The following is a 22,669-nucleotide window of genomic DNA, read 5'->3' on the forward strand; positions in this document are numbered from 1 at the left end:
TGCCACAAAAAAGCAAATTTTGCGTGCCAAAAATGTGAAGTTGGTCTTCACCCAAAAAACTGTTTTGTGGACTATCATACAAATTAGTTTTTAAGTTTAAGTTTTAAGTATTTTGCTAAGCATTACTTAAGCAAGTCTTTACTTATTTTTCTAATAGTAGCCCTTTATCCTACCGTCTTTTTAAAAGGACCGCCGTTTTTTCCAAAACTGGAAATTGAAAAAAAAAAAACATGATTTTTTCTTAACTTATGGGTCCTTCTATTGACCGTTTTTAAGGAAAAAATATACAAATTCGGAAAAATATAGTTTCAGAGTCTAATGGGTTAATATTTATAAGTAGAAGTCCATTCTTGAAGTGGAGTGGCTATTCCTAACCCGCGGAAGGGCGGAAAGACTTTTCTCCACAAATGAAAATGCCAATCTTTTTGTCTTATCATAGGACTTTTACACTATATAGCTGTAATGTTTACATGATAAAACAAATTGATGGTTCATTCATTCATCGAAATTGTTACCTCTAAAATAGATTTTCAGTGTTACTAAACACTTCGATGATATTCAATATTGCGGCAAAGTTTCGTTGATAATAAAATTCTTTACGCATATACAGCCTCAAGTTCACTAACAATAAAGTAGGCCCGGGTTCTGTAAAATCATTAGATTTATAGCACAGCAGAAGTTTTTTGACAGATGCATGTTTGGAGCATTATTAACGTTTGTGTAATCTGTAAAAATGAGTAGAGGTAACGTTATTGATGGGAAAGATCGACTAATCATTATTAACCTATTCAAAAATTATTATTATTTGTTAAGTTATTATTGTTAGGTGGATTAATTTAAAAGCATATAAAATTATCACATATGAATAAAAAGTGCACATACTATACATATAATTTGTCTTTTTTTGGTGATTACAGCAATTATTAAGAATTTTTTCTATCGGGTTAATTGAAATCTCGTAAATCAAATAAAGACATCTGTCACTCTCTTCTAGTTTTTTAAAATTTAGACACAACAGTTTTTTATTAAAAACGTAAAGAATGTAGGAACTGTTGTTTATTAAAGCCATACTAGTTTGAAGAGTTAAATCCATAATAGTTTACATGAGAATATATATGAAATCTCACATGTGGTATGAATCGTGTCACATATAAATCTAAAAAAAGCTAACATATTCTAAATACAAAACAAATATTGAAATTTCGATTTGTAAGCAGAAAGAATAAAATGAATAACATATTGAATAACAATATAGAATATAATGAATAAAATGAATAACCTGATCAAATTTATAACAAAATTTATTGCCAAAAACAACTGATCAGCCGTAACAGAAAGAGCCCTATGTATTTGCCTAAAATTAAATGCGCAGTGGTCTATGCTCATTTTACCTTTATCATATTTCTAAGGAAATTCCTATTTACGAAGTATTAATCTATGGTAAATCAGTCTTGTTGTCACGAAGCGAACGGAACGTGAATTTTTATTAAAAAATCTCAATATGGACACGCACACTAACAAATTTAATATGTACAACATAGATAATTTTTTTTTTTTATTACAAAAATGGCTCATCCAAGAATTTTTTTGTTTGAACATCTTTACCTGATATCCATAATCCACACAATACGTGGAACAAATCTCCACAAAATCCGGTGCGTAGACTTTGGTCGTATCGTAGGTACAGCCGCACAACGGGTACCCCAACTGGTTCTTGCACAACACGCTACAGGCACCGTCACGCGTGGTGGCGTTATACTTACTAGCACCGCCACTCGCACCGCTACTGCTCCCGTTGCCGGCTGAACCCTGACTACTTTGCCCCACCAGGGGCAAATTCGTGGGGATGAGATCGAAGCAGGAATCCCCGCAGGGCGTCCCGCCCAACCCGGACATGCACAGTTCGCTGCAAATCCGCGTCCTGCGACTCTGCGAGAGGATTGGCTGCAGGACGGAATCGCCCTCGTCGTACGTCACGAAACGGGAGTAACTCGCTGCGAGGGCGGAGTTCAGGAGCAGCAGGACTCCCGGGAATATTGACGCGAGGCTGCGATGCGAAGAAAAAAATTGTTTTAGGGTTTGTCAGGGGCGCCGGTAGGGTTAATGTGTTGTTTTATCGGGGGGTAATTGGGGGAGAGGGTCGGTGAATAGTTGCTAAATTGGGGCTTTTTTTTTGATAAAGTTCGGCGTTTAAAATTGTAGTTGATTCGGTGACTGGGGAGAGGAAATGTATTTTTTTTAAGTAGTCACAAATTGCTTATAACTCGAAAACCTAAAGGTGAAGACAGTTTTTTGTTATTACCTTAAATCAGATTCAAATTAATTCGGTACCGAGGTCTTAGACGATTTAAATATTATAGAGGTGCCAATTTTTAAATTATAATAACAAAAGCTTTAATAATTTGTTTTTCTTTTGTTTAGCTGTCTTTGCATTTCCAGGAAATCTTTAGGTTACGATACACAACCTTTTCATTTTTATTTATTTATTTATTTAGTTTATACATGACTCCTCCAAAACAGGTATATTTACTGGTAACAGTACCTGAATTTTACAATAAATAAATAAAGCTTTTATTTCATAAGACCAATACAGTAAATGGCATGGAAAATGTCAGAAGAAGAGGAAAAAATGAAACGTACTCACCAGCCTTCAATTTAAATCTATTAGAATAGACAAAACAATACAAATGTAAGAAAAAATATATACAGGGTGTCCCATAAATAATGGTAAATATTTTAACAGAAGATTCCTTTTGAAAAAAAATGCGGTTAAGTTAAATTTTACTAGTTCGCAAGTCAAAGACGACCAAGATACAGGGTGATAAACTCAATGTATTTTTTTGAATTTTCCCTATAAATTTCGTCTTTATTGTTTGTTCCTTTTCTTTTTACATGGCAAATTTTAAAAATTACGTTTCCCAGATTTGCCAGTAAATATTCGTTATGATCTTCATTTCTTTCAATACATTTTAAAATTCTTTTACTGAAAGACTGCCGAATCTTAAGAAATAATTGCTCATTTCGAAATGATTATTTTATTTTCCCCGTTTTTATTTATATTTTGCATTTTATCATTTATTCGAAGTTTGATAAAGTAATTTAAATAGTTTATAAATGTTGTTTTTTTGAGTGCATTCAAAACTTTAAGTGTAAATATCTCGAAAAGGTTTAATCATAGCAAGATTCTTGAAGTATACCATTTTTAGGCAAAACTGTTAATGACATATTTTAAAGGTTAATTTTAATATTTGCCGTATAAAAAAAACCATATTCCAAATTTTTGTTCGAAAAAAAGAACGAACAATAAATGCGAAATTTATGTCGAAAATGTAAAAAAAAATACGTTAAGTTTATCACTCTGTATCTTGGTTGTCTTTCAAATCAAATCAAATCAAATCAAAAATGGTTTATTTGTCAAAATGTACAGTTTTATAGGCCAATAAAAATTACAAAGAGAAAAAAAAATTACATTGACAAATAGGACTATTCTCTCGATTATAAAACCGTTTTCCCTAGTTAGCACAAGCAAAGAAGGGATGAAAAAGCCCTTTACAATTTACAGAAACAATTTTACAAAAATAAAAATAACGTTTTTATATAGGAATGCAAAGTAAGATATAGAATTAATTAACCTAAGATTTTAAGACAGGCAGCGGCAGTGCGACAACGGACGAGCGCAAGGAGAGAGGACAGACGAGGCGAAAAAAGACCCCAAAAAATAACCCCAAGATGCGTGCATCGGCCTAGGCTATTAAAAAATATACGTATGTATGTTACGGAAAAAGAAAAAATAAAACTAAAAGCGGGATTTTAAAATATAATCTCCGAACATTCCACTGAAAATTAGCATATTATATACACATGTATATCTTCTGTTACATGTTACTATTTCTTGTATTATGTTATTATACGCATTATCCCATTTTATATATTTTATATATCACCCTACTTGAATTAATTGCCAATTATTTGTTCCATAAGTAGTTTAGATTTTATTTGAGCAGAGAAAGCTCCCAAGGGCATTTGCTTTATGTCATTGTTTAAGCCATTCCACATTTGAACAGCTACATACTTAAAAGAACGTTGAAATGCTGCGCTTCTATGCAATGGTACGATAAAAACGTTATTTCGTGTGGCATGCGCATGTTCGAATTCTTGAAACTGACTTCTTAAATTAAATGGTTGATTATTATTTACTATGCGATATACAAAATTATACATATGTAGCTTTCTTCTATTGTTCATATTTAATATTTTATTATTATTGAGATAAGGCGATATATGGTTTCTGTAGGGGATACTATAAGAGAATCTCATACAGGAATTTTGGACTTTTTGTATAATTTTTTTATTTTGTGAAGATAAAGAATTTCCATAGACTAAGTCACCATAATCAAACAATGACAAAATAAGACTATCGCACAATAAGTACTTTTGTTTTGCCGATAAATTTCGCTTAAACTTAAAAAGTTTTTTTAAACGTAAATAAGCAGTTTTCGTTTTATTTTTTATGTGTAATTCAAAAGAGAGAGAGCTGTCAAATATAACGCCTAAATTTTTTGCCTCGGAAACAACAGGAATTGAAGTATTATCAATAGATATAGGATTTAAGGATAAGTTGTGTTCGAGCCTTTGCCTTATATTAAAGTTGGAGCACATAATAAGAATTTTAGATTTTGTGGCATTAAGCTTAAGATTATGATTTTCTGCGTATTTATGTAGACTTATTAAATCACTATTAAAATTTTGATAGAATAGATTTATATTATTAAGGTGAATTGGAATATAAACTTGGGAATCATCGGCATATTGTTGCAAAGTGGCGTGTTTTATTACTTTGTACATATCAGCCACGTAAATAGAGAAAAGTAACGGCGATACTATAGAGCCTTGAGGTACTCCCTGGTTAAAAGGTGTAAATTCTGAGTAATGCTTTTCAGACTGCCGAACCACCATAACACAACTGTCTCTATTACGCAAATAATCCTTGAAAAAATTTACACCGCTCTCTGAAATACCAATATATTTTAATTTTGCCAATAACATATCATGGTTAATCGTGTCAAAAGCTCTACTAAAGTCCATTAAGGCCATACATGTTGGCTGACCATTCTCCTCATTTACCCTAATATCATTTAAAATACCCACCAAACTTGTAGACGTGCTAAAGTTTTTTCTGAAACCGGATTGACAATCGGGGATTATTTTATGTTTATCAACAAAATTTGAAATTTGATTAAAAATATGTTTTTCCAGAATTTTGGATGATGCTGGTAGAATACTAATTGGTCTGAGATCTTTATGCTCTTTTGGATTTGAATTTTTTGGAATGGGTTTAATAATTGCCCTTTTCCACACATTTGGAGACTTTTGTTGAAGAATACATTCGTTAATAATATGCAATAAAGGACTTAAGCAAAAAGGCAAACACAATTTTATATCTTTTATAGAAATACCATCGATTCCCGTTGCATTTGATTTAATAGTCGAGATTATTTTAATCATATTGTCTTGGTCCAAAAGCTGGAAATTAAGTTTTATATTATTTATGGTATTATTTTGATAAAATTCAATACATTCTTTACTTGTAGTATCAGGTAGGGTGGAAACAGTATTAAAAAAATTGCCAATATCTGTTGGATTTGATATGTTAGTAGGTAGCTCGTTTTGATATCTTTTTCCTTTGGTTAAGAATAGTTTATCTGCTATTCTCCAAAATTCTTGTCCTTTTTTGTTTGATAATTGATTAAAAAATGTTATTTTTTCTCGTATTGTAGCATGTTTTGTGTAGTTTCTTAGCTGTTTATAATATTCAAAATGAGGCCGAGATTTACTTTTCAGATATTTTTTATGAGCACGATCACGTAATTTGATAAGAGTTTTTATATTTTCGGTTATCCATGGACAGTATATTTTCTCTTTAATAATTTTATTTTTAGTCGGAGCATGTGTATTTAAAAGCTGTAAAATATGTTCATTAAAAAACTTCACTTTGTCATTAATATCTATAAGGCGGTACATCTGATCCCAATTTATAAGCAAACCATCGTTTATAAAATTTTCCATATTTATGTTGTTACAAACTCTGAAAGTCATGGATTTTTTTTTAACCTTTATGTTATCATATTGAAATATTGAATAAATCAGATTATGATCCGTGATTGTTTCTGCTATGGCAAGCGACTCTGAGTTTAATGACACCAAATCATTACTGCAAATTATATAATCAATAAGGGTACCATCACCAGTGTTCATGTTAATTCTTGTTGGTTCTGTAATACGCTCTGAAACATTGAAATATTCTAAAATAAATTTTAATCTATTTGAATATGTATTTTGTTTTAAAAAATCAATATTGAAGTCGCCTGTTATAATTACGTAATCGAAACTTAAAGTTAACCTAAAAAGATCCTCCAAGTTATCTAACAAAGCTGGTATGCTATTGGCAGGTGCACGATAGATCGTAATAAGGGCGAAAGGTCGTTTTTTAATTAAAAATGATATGCCCAATACTTCCAAATTATTAAAAGCCAAATTTAAGTTGTTAAATGTTACAGAATTTTTTATATATAGTGCAATTCCTCCACCACGGCCCTCTCTGTCTTGTCTTATTAACTTATATCCTGGCAAATTGAAACATTGGGTGTCACAGTTTTTATCTAGCCAGGTTTCCGTAAGGGCAAAAAAATCAAAAGGATACTGCGACATATACCAAGAAAATTCGTCAAATCCTGTATTCATTGACCTAATATTTAAGTGACCCACCGATAGGTTTCCCATAAAATTACCTACCAAATCCTGCATGATATTTTGATTATCCGATACACACTCTTTGACTTTCGGACTAGTAAAATTTAACTTAACTTAATTTTTTTCAAAAAGACTCTTCTGTTAAAAAAATTACCATTATTAATGGGACACCCAACTCTCATATAGACAGGGATATATTTATTTATTCATCCTGAATATATATTTTTTTCTTACTTGCATAGTACTGTCTATTCTAAAAGTTTTTAAAGAATTGAAAGCCTTATGTATAATGCTGGTAAGTATGTTTCATTTTTTTTTCTCTCTTCTGACGTTTTCCATGCCATTTACTGTATTGGTCTTATGAAATAAAAGCTTTATTTATTTATTGTGAAATTCAAGTTACAGCAAATATACCTGTTTTGGAGGAGTCATTTATAAACAGTCATGTAGTAAAGCAATTTAAGTAGTTTATGCTGTTTTGTTGAGTGCATTGAAAACTTTAAATGTAAATATCTCGAAAAGGCTGAATCGTAGCGAGATTTTTGAAGTATACCTTTTTTAAGCAGAAATGCTTGCACAACGCATATTTTAAATAAAAAATTTAATTATGCCATGTCTAAAAAAGTTACGGAACCTACAAAAGAATCAAAACATTGCTGGTGGCACCCTCTATGACATAAAAGGTTAATTTTAAGATTTGCCATATAAAACAAAAAACAGTGTCCAAATTTGGTAAAAACGAAAAATAAATGCTAAATTTATGACCAAAATACACAAAAAATACATTAAGTTTATTATTCTGTATCTTGGTTGTTAATTTAATTTAATTTTTTTTCAAAAGGAATCTGCTGTTAAAATATTTACCATTATTAATGAGACACTTTGAATATATAAAATGCTTCACATGCAAATATTAAAGACAAGTGGTGAGCCCAAATCCATTATTAAGAATTCCTCTAAGTTGTATGGTACCGAAGCTAAGCAGAGACTCTGAAATATTATTTTTAAACATAGAAAAATCCATCTTCTTTATATGAATAGGCAATTTATTGAACAGTTTTACACCCATATAACAAAGATTCTTTTCAAACAGTGCTAAATTGTGATCGGGCACGTGCAAATTGGTGTTAAATGTTGTATTTCGTAAATGTGTCCCATGGCCGCAAAAATGTTCAGTATTTCTAGTATATAGGGGGCGCGGGCGGGTAGCGTGAGAATAATATATTTTTTAAATAGGTTTCGGCAAGAATGCCCTAATATACCGACACCAGAAAAAGACATATATTTTTTGACATACTACTGATTTAATACATATTTGGTTAATCATTAATAATAATAATAATAATAATAATAAGACTTTTATTAATCACCAGAAAAATACAAAATTACAATTCTGTTATAAACCAAATGCATATCACATCTTGAATAGTTCGTTCTTTACAAAGAGCACATTTAATGTGTATTGAAACAATTAAAAAATATCTATATAACTTAAATTTTATACAAATACAAATAAAATTCCAGAAGGTGACTAATAGGCCATGTTTTCAGACTTCCAGGGAACAACACCTGCGAGATTCCCTGAATTCTGTTGAGGCCTTATATATATTTAATAATTATAAATTATAAATGACACTTATAAATAATAAACAAAAGCATTTTCCCAGTTAAAGAAAAAAAGGAGAAAGTTAATACAACACGAATAAAAAGCATACTGATGGGATAAGGAGAGAATAGGAAAAGGAACTGGAATTGGACAAGGAAAAGGTTGGCACATATAAATAATTCGATTTTATAATTTAAAAATAAAAATAAAAAACAATTTTTTATTATTCTAAGTGAGTAATTTGTTATTGATTTATTAGAATTAATTTAGTTTTCATCTTAAAAGTTTTTTCTGACATGGTAAAATCATTTATACAATATTTGTTAGTATAGTGTGCTATTAAGTAAGAAAACGATCTCTTAAAAAATTCTTTATTGTTTGAAGGAATAGTTAATAATTGTTCTCTTCTAATATTCAAGTTGTGCACGTCAGTCCGATATCTAACTTTTCGATGTAAATATGAAGGAATCCTTGACTTAAGAATTTTGAAAAAGAAGCAAATAAGATGCAACACTCTACGATTGTACATATTTAACCACCCCGCAACCTTTAGCTTATGTGAAATATGTTCTCTCCTTCTTATGCCATATACAAACCTAAGACAGGAATTCTGAAGTTTTTGTATTCTATATGAGTCAGAAGAATCAAGACAAGGGCCATAGATGGTGTCACAAAAATTTAATTGAGATAGTACCAATGTTTTACAAAGCATTTTTCTTATAGGCAAATTCAGGTAATCCCTTTGCGAATAAATCATTTTCAGTGCGGAGTACCCACTTTTCATTTTAAGAGTAACATGATCCTTAAATCTTAGTTTGTAATCCATTAAAAGTCCAAGATTCTTAGCAGAATTTTTAAAAGTTATGGTATCATTATTAATGTAAAGTTGCAAGTTATTTAAAATATTTGTTCGTTTATTATCACTACAAAAAAGAATGGCTGTGGACTTATTGGGATTAACTTTTAAAAGTAACTTTTGCGTTTCTATAAATAAATTGTTAAGGTCTTCATTAATTTTTATATTAGCCTGCCAAACATCAGTATCTTTAAAAGAGAAATAGATCTGGGTGTCGTCCGCTAGTAGTCCATTAGTATATTGGCTTTAGAAAAAAAATGCTTGAGAAGAGTAAAACTTAGGTTTTCTTAAAATAATTTTCAAGCCATACTTTTGAGTAATAATCAAAGGCTCCATAGTTGTTTTATTATAGTTACTACCTTACTCCTGACTTCATTAAAATCAAACCAAGTCTTATTCTTAGGGTAATTTCTGTTTTCTGTCGTATACTCTCCCAATTATTTTAATAAGTATGGTCGTGTCATCTGCGAAGCAAATTAATTCTCCTTATTCGACAAATTTGCAAGTCATTTAGGTATAAGAGGAATAGCATGGACAAGAGTAAAACTTAATGATAACTGAATGTATTATTAAGTTTTACTCTTTGGGTTCTGCTTAGACTCAAACAGTCTATTGGAAGTGCCCCTAATTCCTTTTTTGTACAATTTACCAAGCAGAATACGATACATTATAATAGAGTACGGTCCATCTTTTGTACGTGCATAGTAGTTACCTCTAAGTCTTTTATTTTTTATTATGTTATACCGATGACAATCCTTATTTTGTTCATGAGTAGACTACTCTTAATAATATACAGTATAGAGTGGGCGTAGCGAGGTTAATTTGAATGAAAATACCAACTGACCTGATAATTTGCCGGCTTTCCGGGTAATACGTGGTAGAATAAAGATATTCGTGTGCTCATGCTTTATAAAACAATGTTATTTGAACATTGAACAATGATTAAACGCACAACATATGTGTGTGTTTAAATCAATGATCACCGCAAATAATATACAATTATTTGTGAACAGGAGTATAAAAGAAAGAATTAATTATTAGATAATCATTCGAGATGGGTTTCATCAATAAAACAATCTGCCTCAGATTCTTACCTTGAGATGTTTCAAAACCGGCCATTTTTCAACGATTGCATGCTGGTAAATGTCATCTACTTTAGCATTAACCAATTTAAGCGATCATCCCCCATTATTGTCCACAAATCATTTACAACTAATTTCAGTTTGTTGAAAGGGTATTTGCAGGAAGCCGACGTCACCGGAGCAGTAATGATATAACATATAAGTTTGTACGCTTTTAACTTCAGAAATATCTCCAACAGTTGTACATTGATCACATGATTCGAGAAGAATTTATAACTCAACTAGCAAGCATTCTAATTCTTCTTTGAAAAATATAAGCTCTAATTGATTCAGTCGTTTCTATTGTGACATTGCTTTTGTCTACAAGGAATTGAACCATTTTCTAAATAGGAACCAACATCCAAAAAGTATTTTTGAGATTGTTTTTGGTGCAACCAATATAAACTTGCAACAAAGTTGGAAACTGTATTTTCAGTATATTATGTTCTTGGTACACGGTGCATTCTCTGATACTGTGGACTGATCTCTAATTTTTCGGTTAATAAAACTGAGCTGAACAAAAAGCACCATCGATCGATGACTTTCGATTTTTTAGCTTGCCATTACATTTTTTACTTTAAACATAACATTTTTACAGAAATATAAGGCACCTACAAAGTCTAAATTTAAAATCTTTTTAAGCAGGTCAGTAGCAGAAGCTACTGATTATTTAATTTTGCTATTCTCTCAGTTTTAATCTTCTCCCGAAGATGCTAATATCGTTAGCGAAACATTTGTCGGGAGTAAAATAAAGAGTTTTTATTAGTGGTAAAACTGTCTCGTGATTTGAGTGTCACACTAAAAGTGCCTACCATAGGACTAGCAAAATAATGTTTCAAGTTCAAATATTACAGGATGAACTATTATCGGAATATATTGAAATATCATCGAAGTTAAACGACAAATATGAAGCCATATTGCGACGAACACTGGAAAATCAATGTTATATTCAGTTTCTAAGTACAAGCAAATTATAAAGTTCCTTGCACTTGATATTGCAGAGCATGTATCCTCGATTCCTAAGCTAGTCTGAATAAACTCAACTACTGATTTGAACAAGACATAATTGCACAACTAAATATGTTTAGTAATTTTCTTGTGTCAAATTCACGATAATGTACATTGCTTATGACAATTGCGGCTTTGCCTAACTAAACATGTTTCGTCCAATCTTCAGAAATGATGACTTATATAATAAAGTTTTAAACAATGAATTTTCACTTCTTATTCATAAACATTTATTGCTTGAGAATTCCCAAAATAGCTGATTTCCTATTTAATTACCGATTTTTCTGGTAAGTTGCTCTAATCGTGTAATGAAATATCCTTAATTTGTCGACTGCAAAAGTTCAGGGTAACCTCCCCTGCTGTTAAGCTTAGTCAATTATAACACAGCTAATCATAATACTTTTTTTTAACTTCTAGTTTAGTAACTCCTACAGCCACATCAACTCACCTTTAAAATTGTATCAAATGCTTTTTGCAGGTCAACATATACAGACAATATGTACCTGTGGTTATCTGTCTCTACTGTTGCTCCCAGTGCTGATTTTTGTCAAATTTGATGGTGTTATCTATGGACTCGATCATTCTAGCTTTTATTGCCTTTTCCAGGATTTTACTTCAAAGAAATTGGTCCATTGTTGTTTACTTTGTGTTATTACTATTTTTGACAACTGTAATTCTTCTAGAGATTGGCTTCAGTTTTTCTTGGGCCAATACTTTCTTCTCCTTCCTCTGCAAAATTTATTCCTATTTTTTATTGTATTTTGTTTGTTAATTTATTTCCAATACTTGAAAAATGTTGATTCATTTGCTCTGCAATATCATATATTTTATCATCCGCCCCAATCATTTTATGTGTTTTTTTGTTGTTTTTCTCAAATCTCGTTTTCTGTTTTCCATGTTGTTCTACAGCCACCTTGGGTTTCCTGAAATTTTTTTTCTGCATACTGCTTATGTAATTTTATTCTTAGTTTATTAAACCCTTCTTTTGCTTCGTTAAATTTCCTTTCGGCATGTCTGTTTTTATCCTTTTTTCATGTTACTATAATTTGTCCCTTGCTATAATTTTTGTACATATTCTCCATTTATCCGAACGATTTTTTGTTATTGTACCTGTTTTTGTGCTTTGGATAATTCTAGACAGTTTTTCTAATGTGTCAGTATTATCTCTTCTTATTTGTTTTTTACTTTAGTCTCTTTTGTTTTTAATACCTCTTTTTGTATTTTTGTCATTTAATTTATCAAACATTTTTTTGAAGTTCTTTTTACGTACAAGTGCGTATAGTAATTTATTATTTTTGATTTTTTTAAATGTTTTCTTCGGTAGTAAAAAAAAATTTGTATGTTACACGTGTGTAAATTTTATTTTTTATTCATAGAAATTGTCAAATTTCCTATTCATAAGAAAGGATCATTTTACACACTTGTTACATAAATAACTATTTTTTAATTTTACAAAATGCCCATAAATAAAACATTGAAAGGCAGAAACGCTTGAATATGCATGTGTATAATAAAAAGAAAAAAAAACGAAAAATTTCACAAAAATGTCTATAATTAAAAACAAAACAGAAAGAATTGATTTCATTGAACAATTATTTCAGAGTTTTTAATTTTTTGTTTTTAAATTATAAAAAAAAAAATTTTGCCCCTGAAACACTCATGAACTCGATGATATTGATGAGCATACAAAACATACCTACAGACAAAAACTAAGTTTTTCTAAATAAATGCAAACAATGTTGCCAATCTGAAAAAACCTTTCAGTGAAACTTTGTTTCTGGCTCACTGCCAACTCTTCAAACATAAAGACGGCCATTTTGAATATCCGCCGTTGGAAACATCAATAATTCCCGGGGATTCAGGTCCCGCCTGATAACATCCCGGATCTCACTAGCTATGGTAAAAGTGGGAAAAGTCTCCGTATAGGGAAACTCAGGTAAATAGGGTTTAAATTATAGTCAAATGTTTGTTCTTTGGTATAAAAGTTTTTATAGAAAAGCTAAATTAATCTCATAGCAGAGCAACCAGGACCGCCATATTGAAAAACTTTTATTAAAAAAGTTTTGTTTGGGAAAACTTCTATACCGCTTGGTGTTATTGGAAAACTTTATCTGAGGAACGCATCCAGAAAGTACGTAATATATTTACGATCAATATACGAATATTAAGTGCTTTCATCCAAATTTTCGTCGTATCTGATACTCTTCTCCACTCTGGTTTTATCAAACAGTTCAATACAATTTTTTAAATATTTTCTGGATAATGATTAAAAGTTTACTACAACTACAAATCAGTATCATTTCATTTACATAAATTGATGACATTTCTTGTAAAGTTTGCATTGGACAATGTGTTGAAAAAAGGCATTTTTATGGGCAAAATAGTGCAATAGAAGTAGAGAGAAATAGATTAAAGTACCTGTCAAATAAAAAAATTTAATACAGGAATGGTGAAGATTAGAAAGACGATCCATTCTCGTGTGTTAATGAGTTGATTATGGTTATGGTGTGTGATGTCACACATCACCATTAGAGTTTATAGGATAGGATCAAGGATAGGTTAGAACGTAGTGACGTGACCTTATTATTAAAAAAACAACAATAGAAATTATTTTTTTCCACTACCGTGCGTAAAGTACTCACTTTACACACTTTCCATGTGTTATAAAGTTTCACTTTTTACGCATTAGTGCCTAAAAAAGTCTTTTTAGTAACTTAATATTTATGACTTTTTTAAGGTTTTCTTCGGTAGTAGAAAAAATTCATTCTAATTTATATCCAAATTTTTTATTAATAAAAAAAATTATCATTTTACACACTTGTTACATAGATAACTATTTTATATATGTAAATCGGTTTAAGGTTCGAATTGTTAGGAATAATCTGTATTTATTTATTAATCCATCATAGATAGTATTTTAGCCGAACTTGTGTCTCTTTTTTTGGAAAATAAAAGGTAAAAGCAGTAAAATATTTTAATTTAATTATTTCTTTTAAATTTAGGGCCAAATAAACATTTTTAGTATAACTTCAAAAATACAATTACTTGAAATCTTATTACTCATAAATAAATACAAAATTTCAAATTAAATTGGATAGAAAATCATAATTCGTCCTTACTACGAGCCTTATTCTTACGTCACCACTCTGTAGCAATCTGACATTGACAGATAAATAACAACTTAAACGTCAAAAGTCAATTGGTATTTTGACAAGTGACAATAGAATCAGGATCGTACTGAGGAGCAGTCTTAAGCGAAGATTTTCCAAGTATAATCATCTTTGTCAAAATAATTATTCTAATATAATCCCGGACTACATGAGAATTATGTTTTTATTTCAGAGTAACGTTTAAATTAAATTCGAGAAAATCATAATTTATATTTAATACAGACATTATGCTTACATCAACAATATGAAGCAACCTGACATTAAACAATAACCTAAAGGTCCAGTGTTATTTGTTTTTTCCGACAAGTGACGTTAGGGTGGGGAGTATAAAAATTCGATATAAGCTCAAAAATAATAACTTTTCACGTGAATTGCATTATTGTGAAAAATAGGAATATACTAGAATTATATAAAAATCCTTAAATAAATTATAAATTTTGATAAATTTGGGTAAAAATCCTAAATAGTTCTTAGTATCGGCCTCACTCTTATGTCTAAAACAGTTGACAAAGTGACACTGACAGATAAACGATGACTTAAACGTCAACAGTCAGATAAGTGACATTGGAATATGGACCGTACTAAGGAACAGTGAAACGAATTTAAATGTATTTTACAGATAGCACAAATCTATGAAATAGACATCCAAATGTTCTCTCTTTTTTGAAATATGAATGTTCAGTGGATACATGTTTAATTTCTGAAAAAACTAATGAATGTCTATAGGATTATACAAGTGTCACGAACTTTGCCAGCCCTAGGACCATTAAATAAAAACTTCTATTGGACAAATAGTTTGTTAATGCAAAGGGATATGTAAAATAGAAAGTTCAATGGATAGTGACTTTTTCTCCTCCATAATGTATCCAAATAACTATGAAACAAAAAAAATTAATATAGGTCCAATGACATAAATTTCGGTGAAAAAAGTCCTTTGGACGTCCATCAGTTACGAAATTGGACCATTAGAAGTTTACCTTGGTTTTTATTTTAAACACGTCCAATGTTCAAAGACTTTTTTATAATTGTTTGATCAATGACTTCTCATTTTATTCAAACCATAAGATTAAAAATTTCGTAAATCATAAGACATCCATGAATGAATATATTTCAATAAAATGAAATATGTTTTCGACAAGAAATGGATGTTTAATGAATCTAGAAAAATAGGAGTCCAATGGCTTTTCAATTTGGAAAGGGCTTGAAATTTACCTAAATCCATAGTATGGCTTATACATTTGGAGAGAAATAGAGAATAAGAAAATATGAAGGACTGATGGATCTATAAAATATGATTCAGCTTATTTTTCTTTATTTATTAGTATTGGTCCAAGGGTTCCTCTTTTTTCAAAAATATCTCTCCACTCCAATTGATAGTCAGGTAAACAAACTATACTTTTCAAAACATCTTTTAACAGGATGAAATTCCATTGGATAAAGATAATTTAAAATCCATTGGCTATTACAAAATTATCACGATACATAATTATTCCATGGACATTTTGACCTAGTTTGGATCAATGCAGGGCATTGAAGGATGTGTGCTCATTGAGTTATTGCGTTTAAGATGAGTGCCAAATAAAAAAATTCAGCTAAATGGGTGAATTAATTAATATGTTAAAATTATTTAAAAAAATGGCCAAATAATTCCTAATACGCACTTTATTCTTACGATTATCAGAAACATTGTCACATAACCTCAAAAATCAAATTTTTCAATTTATCATCTTTAAATCATAAACAATTATAAAATTTCTAAAGCCTAATTTGTCCTTAATACAGACCTTATTCTTACGTCAGTACCCTGTACAAATCTGACATTGACAGATAAATAACGACTTAAACGTCATCTGTCAGTTGATGTTTTGATAAGTGATATTAGAATCAGGATCGTACTAAGGAGCAGTCTGAAATAAATATTAATTTTCAATCGAAAATCAATACGAAATAATTATTATCACATATCTCTAGAGTAAGTAAAGTAAGTTGTCTAGTGAAGAATTATTAAACCAGATGACATGACAGGATCCAGATTTAAAAAACTCAGACAAACAAAAATTAGTAAAGAAACGAAAGACCTTATGCACAAAAAAAGAAAAATGATTACCCCTGAACATAAGGAACTAAATAAAATTATAGAAAAGAAAATCAGAGGTGATCTGAGACATTACAACACAGAACTAGTGAAAACGGTTATTAAAAAAAATAAATAAATATGAAAGTTCTGAAGACGGGAACACCATAGAAGAAAAAAGTGAGCTAATGAATATTACCGAGAATTTATACAGTACATTATATCAAGAAATGATTCCGATAACAGATCTGAGAAAAATTCTTAATCTTAAATGCGAGAAATTGCCCATCATCATCATCATACCCCAAACAAAAAACAAGAGAGCACCAAGAGACGAAGGTGTTACAAGTAAAATGATGAAGCTTGGCGGAAGTCCGAAGAATGACACTATCAAAATCTTCTTTAAGAAATGCCTGACTGAGATGTAATATTCCAGAAACATCGCAGAACGCTTAGTTCTACTGGAAACAACTACGCTTAGCATCAAATCAGCTAATAAATACACTAACAACGCAAAGGGCTATCGAACGAATGTTAGGACTAAGTCTTAGGGCTTAGGTTAGACAAGTACCAGGGGAGTCCAACAGTGGACTACGAAGAGCTGTCGAAACAATAAAACTCTAGAGTATTTCAAAATTATGAAACATTTCAATTAAGTGTCCGTATGGCATTCGTTTCCATGATTGCCTTCGGAGGCTGCTCGATTTTTCTATTTCCACAATAATGCTCATTTCTCAGGGTCATGCTTATGGTTGTGGTTCATTATCATTAATGCTTATGCATTTTATTCAGTTGCCCAAGAAAGCTAGAAAATACCAGTCCTCTTGCATTTGACAAGTGAAATTAACTGATTTTTTCTTAAATACTTGCGAAGAAAAACTTATTCCAAATCTCTTTATGGTATTTGAAGAAAACCACCTATTTTTAAATTATATGCGTAGTATGTTATATTCGTTTAGATTTGGGATTCAGCATGTCGAGTCGTTTTTTGTCGAAAATCTTTTTAATTTTTTTTATTGTATAACGACAGCCCTATTCATGCGCCGAGGGTTGTTTGTGTTAGTATTTCTGGGCGGTGCCTTTTGGAGATGTTTCGGTCGCGCGACTAGGGAAAGGCATAAAGTAAAACTTAGCCATCGAGGGTACTACTTTAAAAAATCATTGAATCATATTTAATTTGTGTTGAAGTGGTTTTTTTTTTTTTTTGAGATTTTCTACAGGTTAGTAAATTTACAACTTATTAGTTTGTTTGTTTTTTTTTTTTATTGGCAATGTGTAAATATGTTTTTATTAATGTTTATAAATTTAATATTTTGCGTGAATAGGAGGAAATAACTTATGCATGTATTTATCTAAAATTGTTTCATGCTGAAGAGAAAATTAATATTTAAAGTGATCACCTGAGATAATTTATTTACTGAATTTTAGGTATATTTTCGAAATTAGTTTTTTTTTTTTAATTATTTGTGTGTTTCAAAAGTAAGCTAGAGCCTTGTTGAATCTAACTAACATTTCGACCCTGACTGGGTGAATATTCAGACGTAAATTATACCACAGATAAATAAATATAGGTTTCGCGAATTTGTCCATTTATCTGTGATAATACCTAGAATATTGACTCAACTATTCAACTCATAGCTGGGTAGCCTCCCGTATGGGACCTCAGTACCTTCTAGTGATGGCTGGATAACTAACCCAACTCTGTTCAGTTTTAAATGGATAGTATGTATGAGGAATTAGAAAGGAACAGTAAATAAATTATCTTTATTTTTTTTGTTGTAACCGAAGAAAGAACTTATTACTCAGCATGATTCGATTTTTAGGGAATTGAGATCGAGGGTTTCTCTGCCGTGCTCTTTCCCCTCGTGAATTCCAGGCTGAGTACGGCATTATTTTTTTTTCATAAATAAACTAAGTAGGTGTATTATCAAGACTGCATTTTCTTTAATACCATCCTAATAATTCAAGTTTCCCTAATTTTGTCTTGTCAAGCGCATCCGAGGTAAGTAAAAGAGAGAGTGATTCTATTACAAAACACAACGTAGGGAGGGTATTGGTTTCTTATTTATTTATTTTTTTCTCGTTCGATCTTTTCTTATTTATTAAAAAAAAAAACTTATCTCATCCATTCTTTATGGACGAACCTGGGTTTGTTATACTACATATTAAAACGCCTTCTAGAATAAAGAAGAGGAAAATAGTTAATTGACAATGTGAGTGAAACTGGCAGAGGACTTTTCATACAATAAAAATGTTGGAAGACATAAGAAGAGATTATGGAATGAAAGCATACACAAAATGTGAGTCAGGTTAATCGACTGTCCGGTTGACATTTCGGACAATCATATTTCACTAACGTGACTGGTTCGAAGGAATTTTTATGGGGTACATCTACCATATCCCAAAATTGGGTAGATAATGTACTTAAACGAAGACACTTTTTCTGCAGAATAGCAACACCCGCATAATCATCCCCAAAGTCCAATGTATACACGAGGAAATTTAAATCCTCCATCCCCCCCGAAAAGTTAATCCGATTGCTGCGAGTGCAAAAATCAACGTTTACCCGCTCCGCGGAGCGGAAAATGGCGTGCGGGAGGGTGGACGGGGGTGAATCCGCTGCCGTTGACGTCCGATGCTCGATTGTTTACGCGACTCGAAGGGTGTGTGCGTCCAAATGCTGCGTCTGACTCGGATTTATGATCGTTTCCAAGGGTGTCCTGATAAATTCGATGAAAGCGGTATGTTGATGACACTTATGTTAAAAATGGGTTTTGATAGTAGTAGCGTTGATTGAATATTTGGGAAGATACGCAACCTTATGGGCTAAAGCGTGACCGCAAAAATGCGTGAAAAATAGATGGCGATTCTCTCCAGTATGCGCGAAAATAATTTCATCCGTCGCTTCTCATTAGTAATCGGCCGATCATCCCTGAGTCGTCTGGGAGAGTTTTTGCACAGGTTCGTGTTTGCCGTATTAAAATTTGGTAGTTGTTAAAAAATTTTCTTGGATATCATAATCACAAATAGATAGATATATGTAAATGTGTTTAATTTGTGAGACAATGGCTCCTTTAGGCAAAATTAATCAGTGTGCGTATCGTGGGTGCAATAATGTAAGAAAATGTAAAAACAATATTCTCAGTTTTTTAAGATAGAAATATTTTTAATTAATAAAAGCTTTGCTAAATCAAATAATGTATCTTCTCTAATAAACCCATCAGAGAATTTTTCTAATTTGTGTCAAAATACGATAAAATCCTTTAATGAACTTTATCATACTCTAAAAGTAAATAATAATATATGCAAGTCAATTAATAAAATATTACTAGATAAAATAAATATAAATAAACCAAAACTATGTCCACAGCATATTGATAAATTTTTGCATTTATTAATTAAGACTTTGATTTATAACAACCTAAAATGGGAATCTCAAAATCTTATTAGAAAATCTTTAAAAAAATCTAATTATAAACCTCACAGAAAATTATCTATTTTATCTACAAAAATCAATCCGAACTCTTAAAGATATTGTCTCTTCATGTCTATGAGAGCCATTTTCTCTTTTTCTTTTTTTTACTTTAAGAAAATTTTAAATGAATATATTATGTTTATAATCTTTAGTGTTTTAAGTATTTTCAATAATTGTTTTCATGATGAAATTCATTCATGAAAAAGATAGAAATAAAGCCTAAAAAGCCTTTAAAGTTATTGAGAAACTGGTTATAGTACGAATGGTAACTTTCCTAATTAAAATAAATAACGTCGATGTCGAGTAATGTTTTCATTCCTGGAGATATTATATTTGAGCTTGAAGAAGGTCACTTTGCTGCAGCGGTATTCTGCGACTTCTCTAAAGACTTTGACTGTGTCAACCATGGAATACTGCTCGGTAAGCTTTCTAGATATGGGTTTAGGGGAGTTGCTCTAGAATGGTTAAAATTTTGTTTTGTTAGACAGAAAAAAGTTTGTTTGGCCAAATGGCAGTTTGTCTGAACTTTGTGTAGTAAGCAGGGTTCGTTTCTCGGTCCTATTTTATTTCTATTGTATATAAATGACCTGGCGTCTCTCCAGATAAGAGGTTTCTTCACTATTTTTGCAGATGACACCACTATCTTATGGGCAGACAATAATAAAAGCACATTAACAAGAACAATTTCTAAAGATTTATTTTTATTATTCAATGATTAAATAGTGGTTTGATGCTAATGTGTTGTCTTTAAACATAGATAAGACTAAATTGTTAAGTTTTTATGTTCAGAGCAGTTTATGATTCACAACAAAGAATTGGAAGTGAATAATTTTAACAGATTCTTGGAATTGTTATCGATCATAAACCTAAGTTTTATGGAGATATGTCAGGAGGCAAAAACTGGCTAGACGATGTTATGCTGTTAGAGTGGTTTTAAATGAACTGAGATTGATATCGGCAAAAACGGTCTACTTTTTTTTTTGTTGAAAGTTGGAACTTACTTTCATACAAAAATACCTACAGTATGGAATAACAAACCATATGGAATAGCATAATGGCTCCTTAAAACATTATAATATCAGAAAAGAATACAATATTCCAATGCCCATCCTGAAAAGTGAACTAAGAATTCTCTTATTTATTTGAGCATAAAAATTTTTAATCATTTTCCAAATGTCATAAAAGTCTCTAGAAGTTCTCCTCGCTTTAAAAAGTCCTTAACAAAACTTCTTAAAAGCAAGTATTTTTATAGCATTAGAATTTTTTGAAGATAGTTAGGAATAGGCCAATAGTATATAATTAGTTTTTAGTAAAGATGTAAAGGTTAGAATTTGTGATGTTACTCTAAAAAATTTTTAAGTCGTCTTGCTTTGAAATTGAAAATACATTTTGTGTTTATACTAGTATGTTGAACCCACTATTGTGTATTGTTTTTAAATTATGTGTTAGTAATATGTCGATTAATGTGCCTATTTTATATAATAGAAGTACCATGTCAACAAGTAGGTACCATGTATTTATGAATAAAGTATGTTCTGAATTTTTTGAAATTCGAAATTGTATTTAAAAGAGAGAGAGATATATAATATTTAATAGGGATGATCCAACTACTCACTAGAAATTACCTTGTTAAAAAAGTAATTAAAAGAGTTACTCAAAACTGCAAGTGGCCAACATGGCGTCGACAAGAAGAAAAAAAGTTGATTATGACTCTCTAAAGAAGGAACGTCGTATTTAAAAGTTAGAGATGTTAACTTGTAAATGAGAGAAAGTGTTTACAACAATGTATAAATGATTTTATTTTATATTTTCAAATAACGCCAGAAAAAAATAAAAAACCATTTTGCCAAATTTCACCTTTTTCCTGAATATTAGGAAGTATTTGGCATTTTCCCAATTTTTAGATTGCATTTATTCAATCATTGCATTTATATTGCGCAACTTTCGCCTAATTAAACCATTTACTGCTCATCCTTACTTTGGACATCCTGTATAATCGCGATGAGACCCTTCATACTGTTAAACAAAATATTTGTTTTTTTTCTTATTAACTTTTTCTAGTTTTAAGAATTAGTAATTAAGTGTTTGCCTGTATTGCAAATTAAAATGTGGCCTATTTTCTATATTTTATAGTGTTGTTACACCCTAATTCAAAACCTTTTAAAATTTGCGGTTTTATTTTCATATTAATTTCAGTTAAAGGTATCCATTTTTCAATATTTTTGTCCAAAAAAGGTATATTTCACAGATCTCACTACCCTACACAGTTTTTGAGATATTGGCTGGTTTCACAAACCCGTATTGTCAAAAATCAAAAATTTTTTGCAAAAAGTAGCCCGTAATGTGGGCTACTTTTTGCAAAAAATTATTGACTCTAAACAACTATAGTACCGTATATAGATATTAAATCTTTAATTATTGAATTTACTCTTTATATTTGCGTGAAACCTACCTATATCATCACCTTTATTTAATATTTTTGTTAATTTTCTAATTAATAAATAAAAGCTTATTGAATTTTTGTTTTGTTTTTATTTATTTATTTTTGTCTCAAAAAAGGATTTTGGTAAGTAATTTATTATTTGTTAATAAAATTTAAGTTGTAAGAG

At 30.6% G+C, this 22,669-nt stretch overlaps 1 protein-coding gene across 1 annotated transcript in view; it reads right to left on the reverse strand.

Annotated features, from left to right (window-relative positions):
• The window catches only part of LOC126739532 (uncharacterized), a 40,030-nt gene that overhangs the window by 12,862 nt on the left and 4,499 nt on the right, over nucleotides 1-22,669 (reverse strand). Inside the window, exon 2 of the mRNA XM_050445278.1 lies at nucleotides 1,606-2,047. Within this exon, the coding sequence (XP_050301235.1) occupies nucleotides 1,606-2,047 (442 nt within the window). The remainder of the gene's footprint in view (nucleotides 1-1,605; nucleotides 2,048-22,669) is intronic.

This window comes from Anthonomus grandis, chromosome 8 (genome assembly GCF_022605725.1).
Source record: "Anthonomus grandis grandis chromosome 8, icAntGran1.3, whole genome shotgun sequence".
Lineage (NCBI taxonomy): Eukaryota > Metazoa > Arthropoda > Insecta > Coleoptera > Curculionidae > Anthonomus > Anthonomus grandis.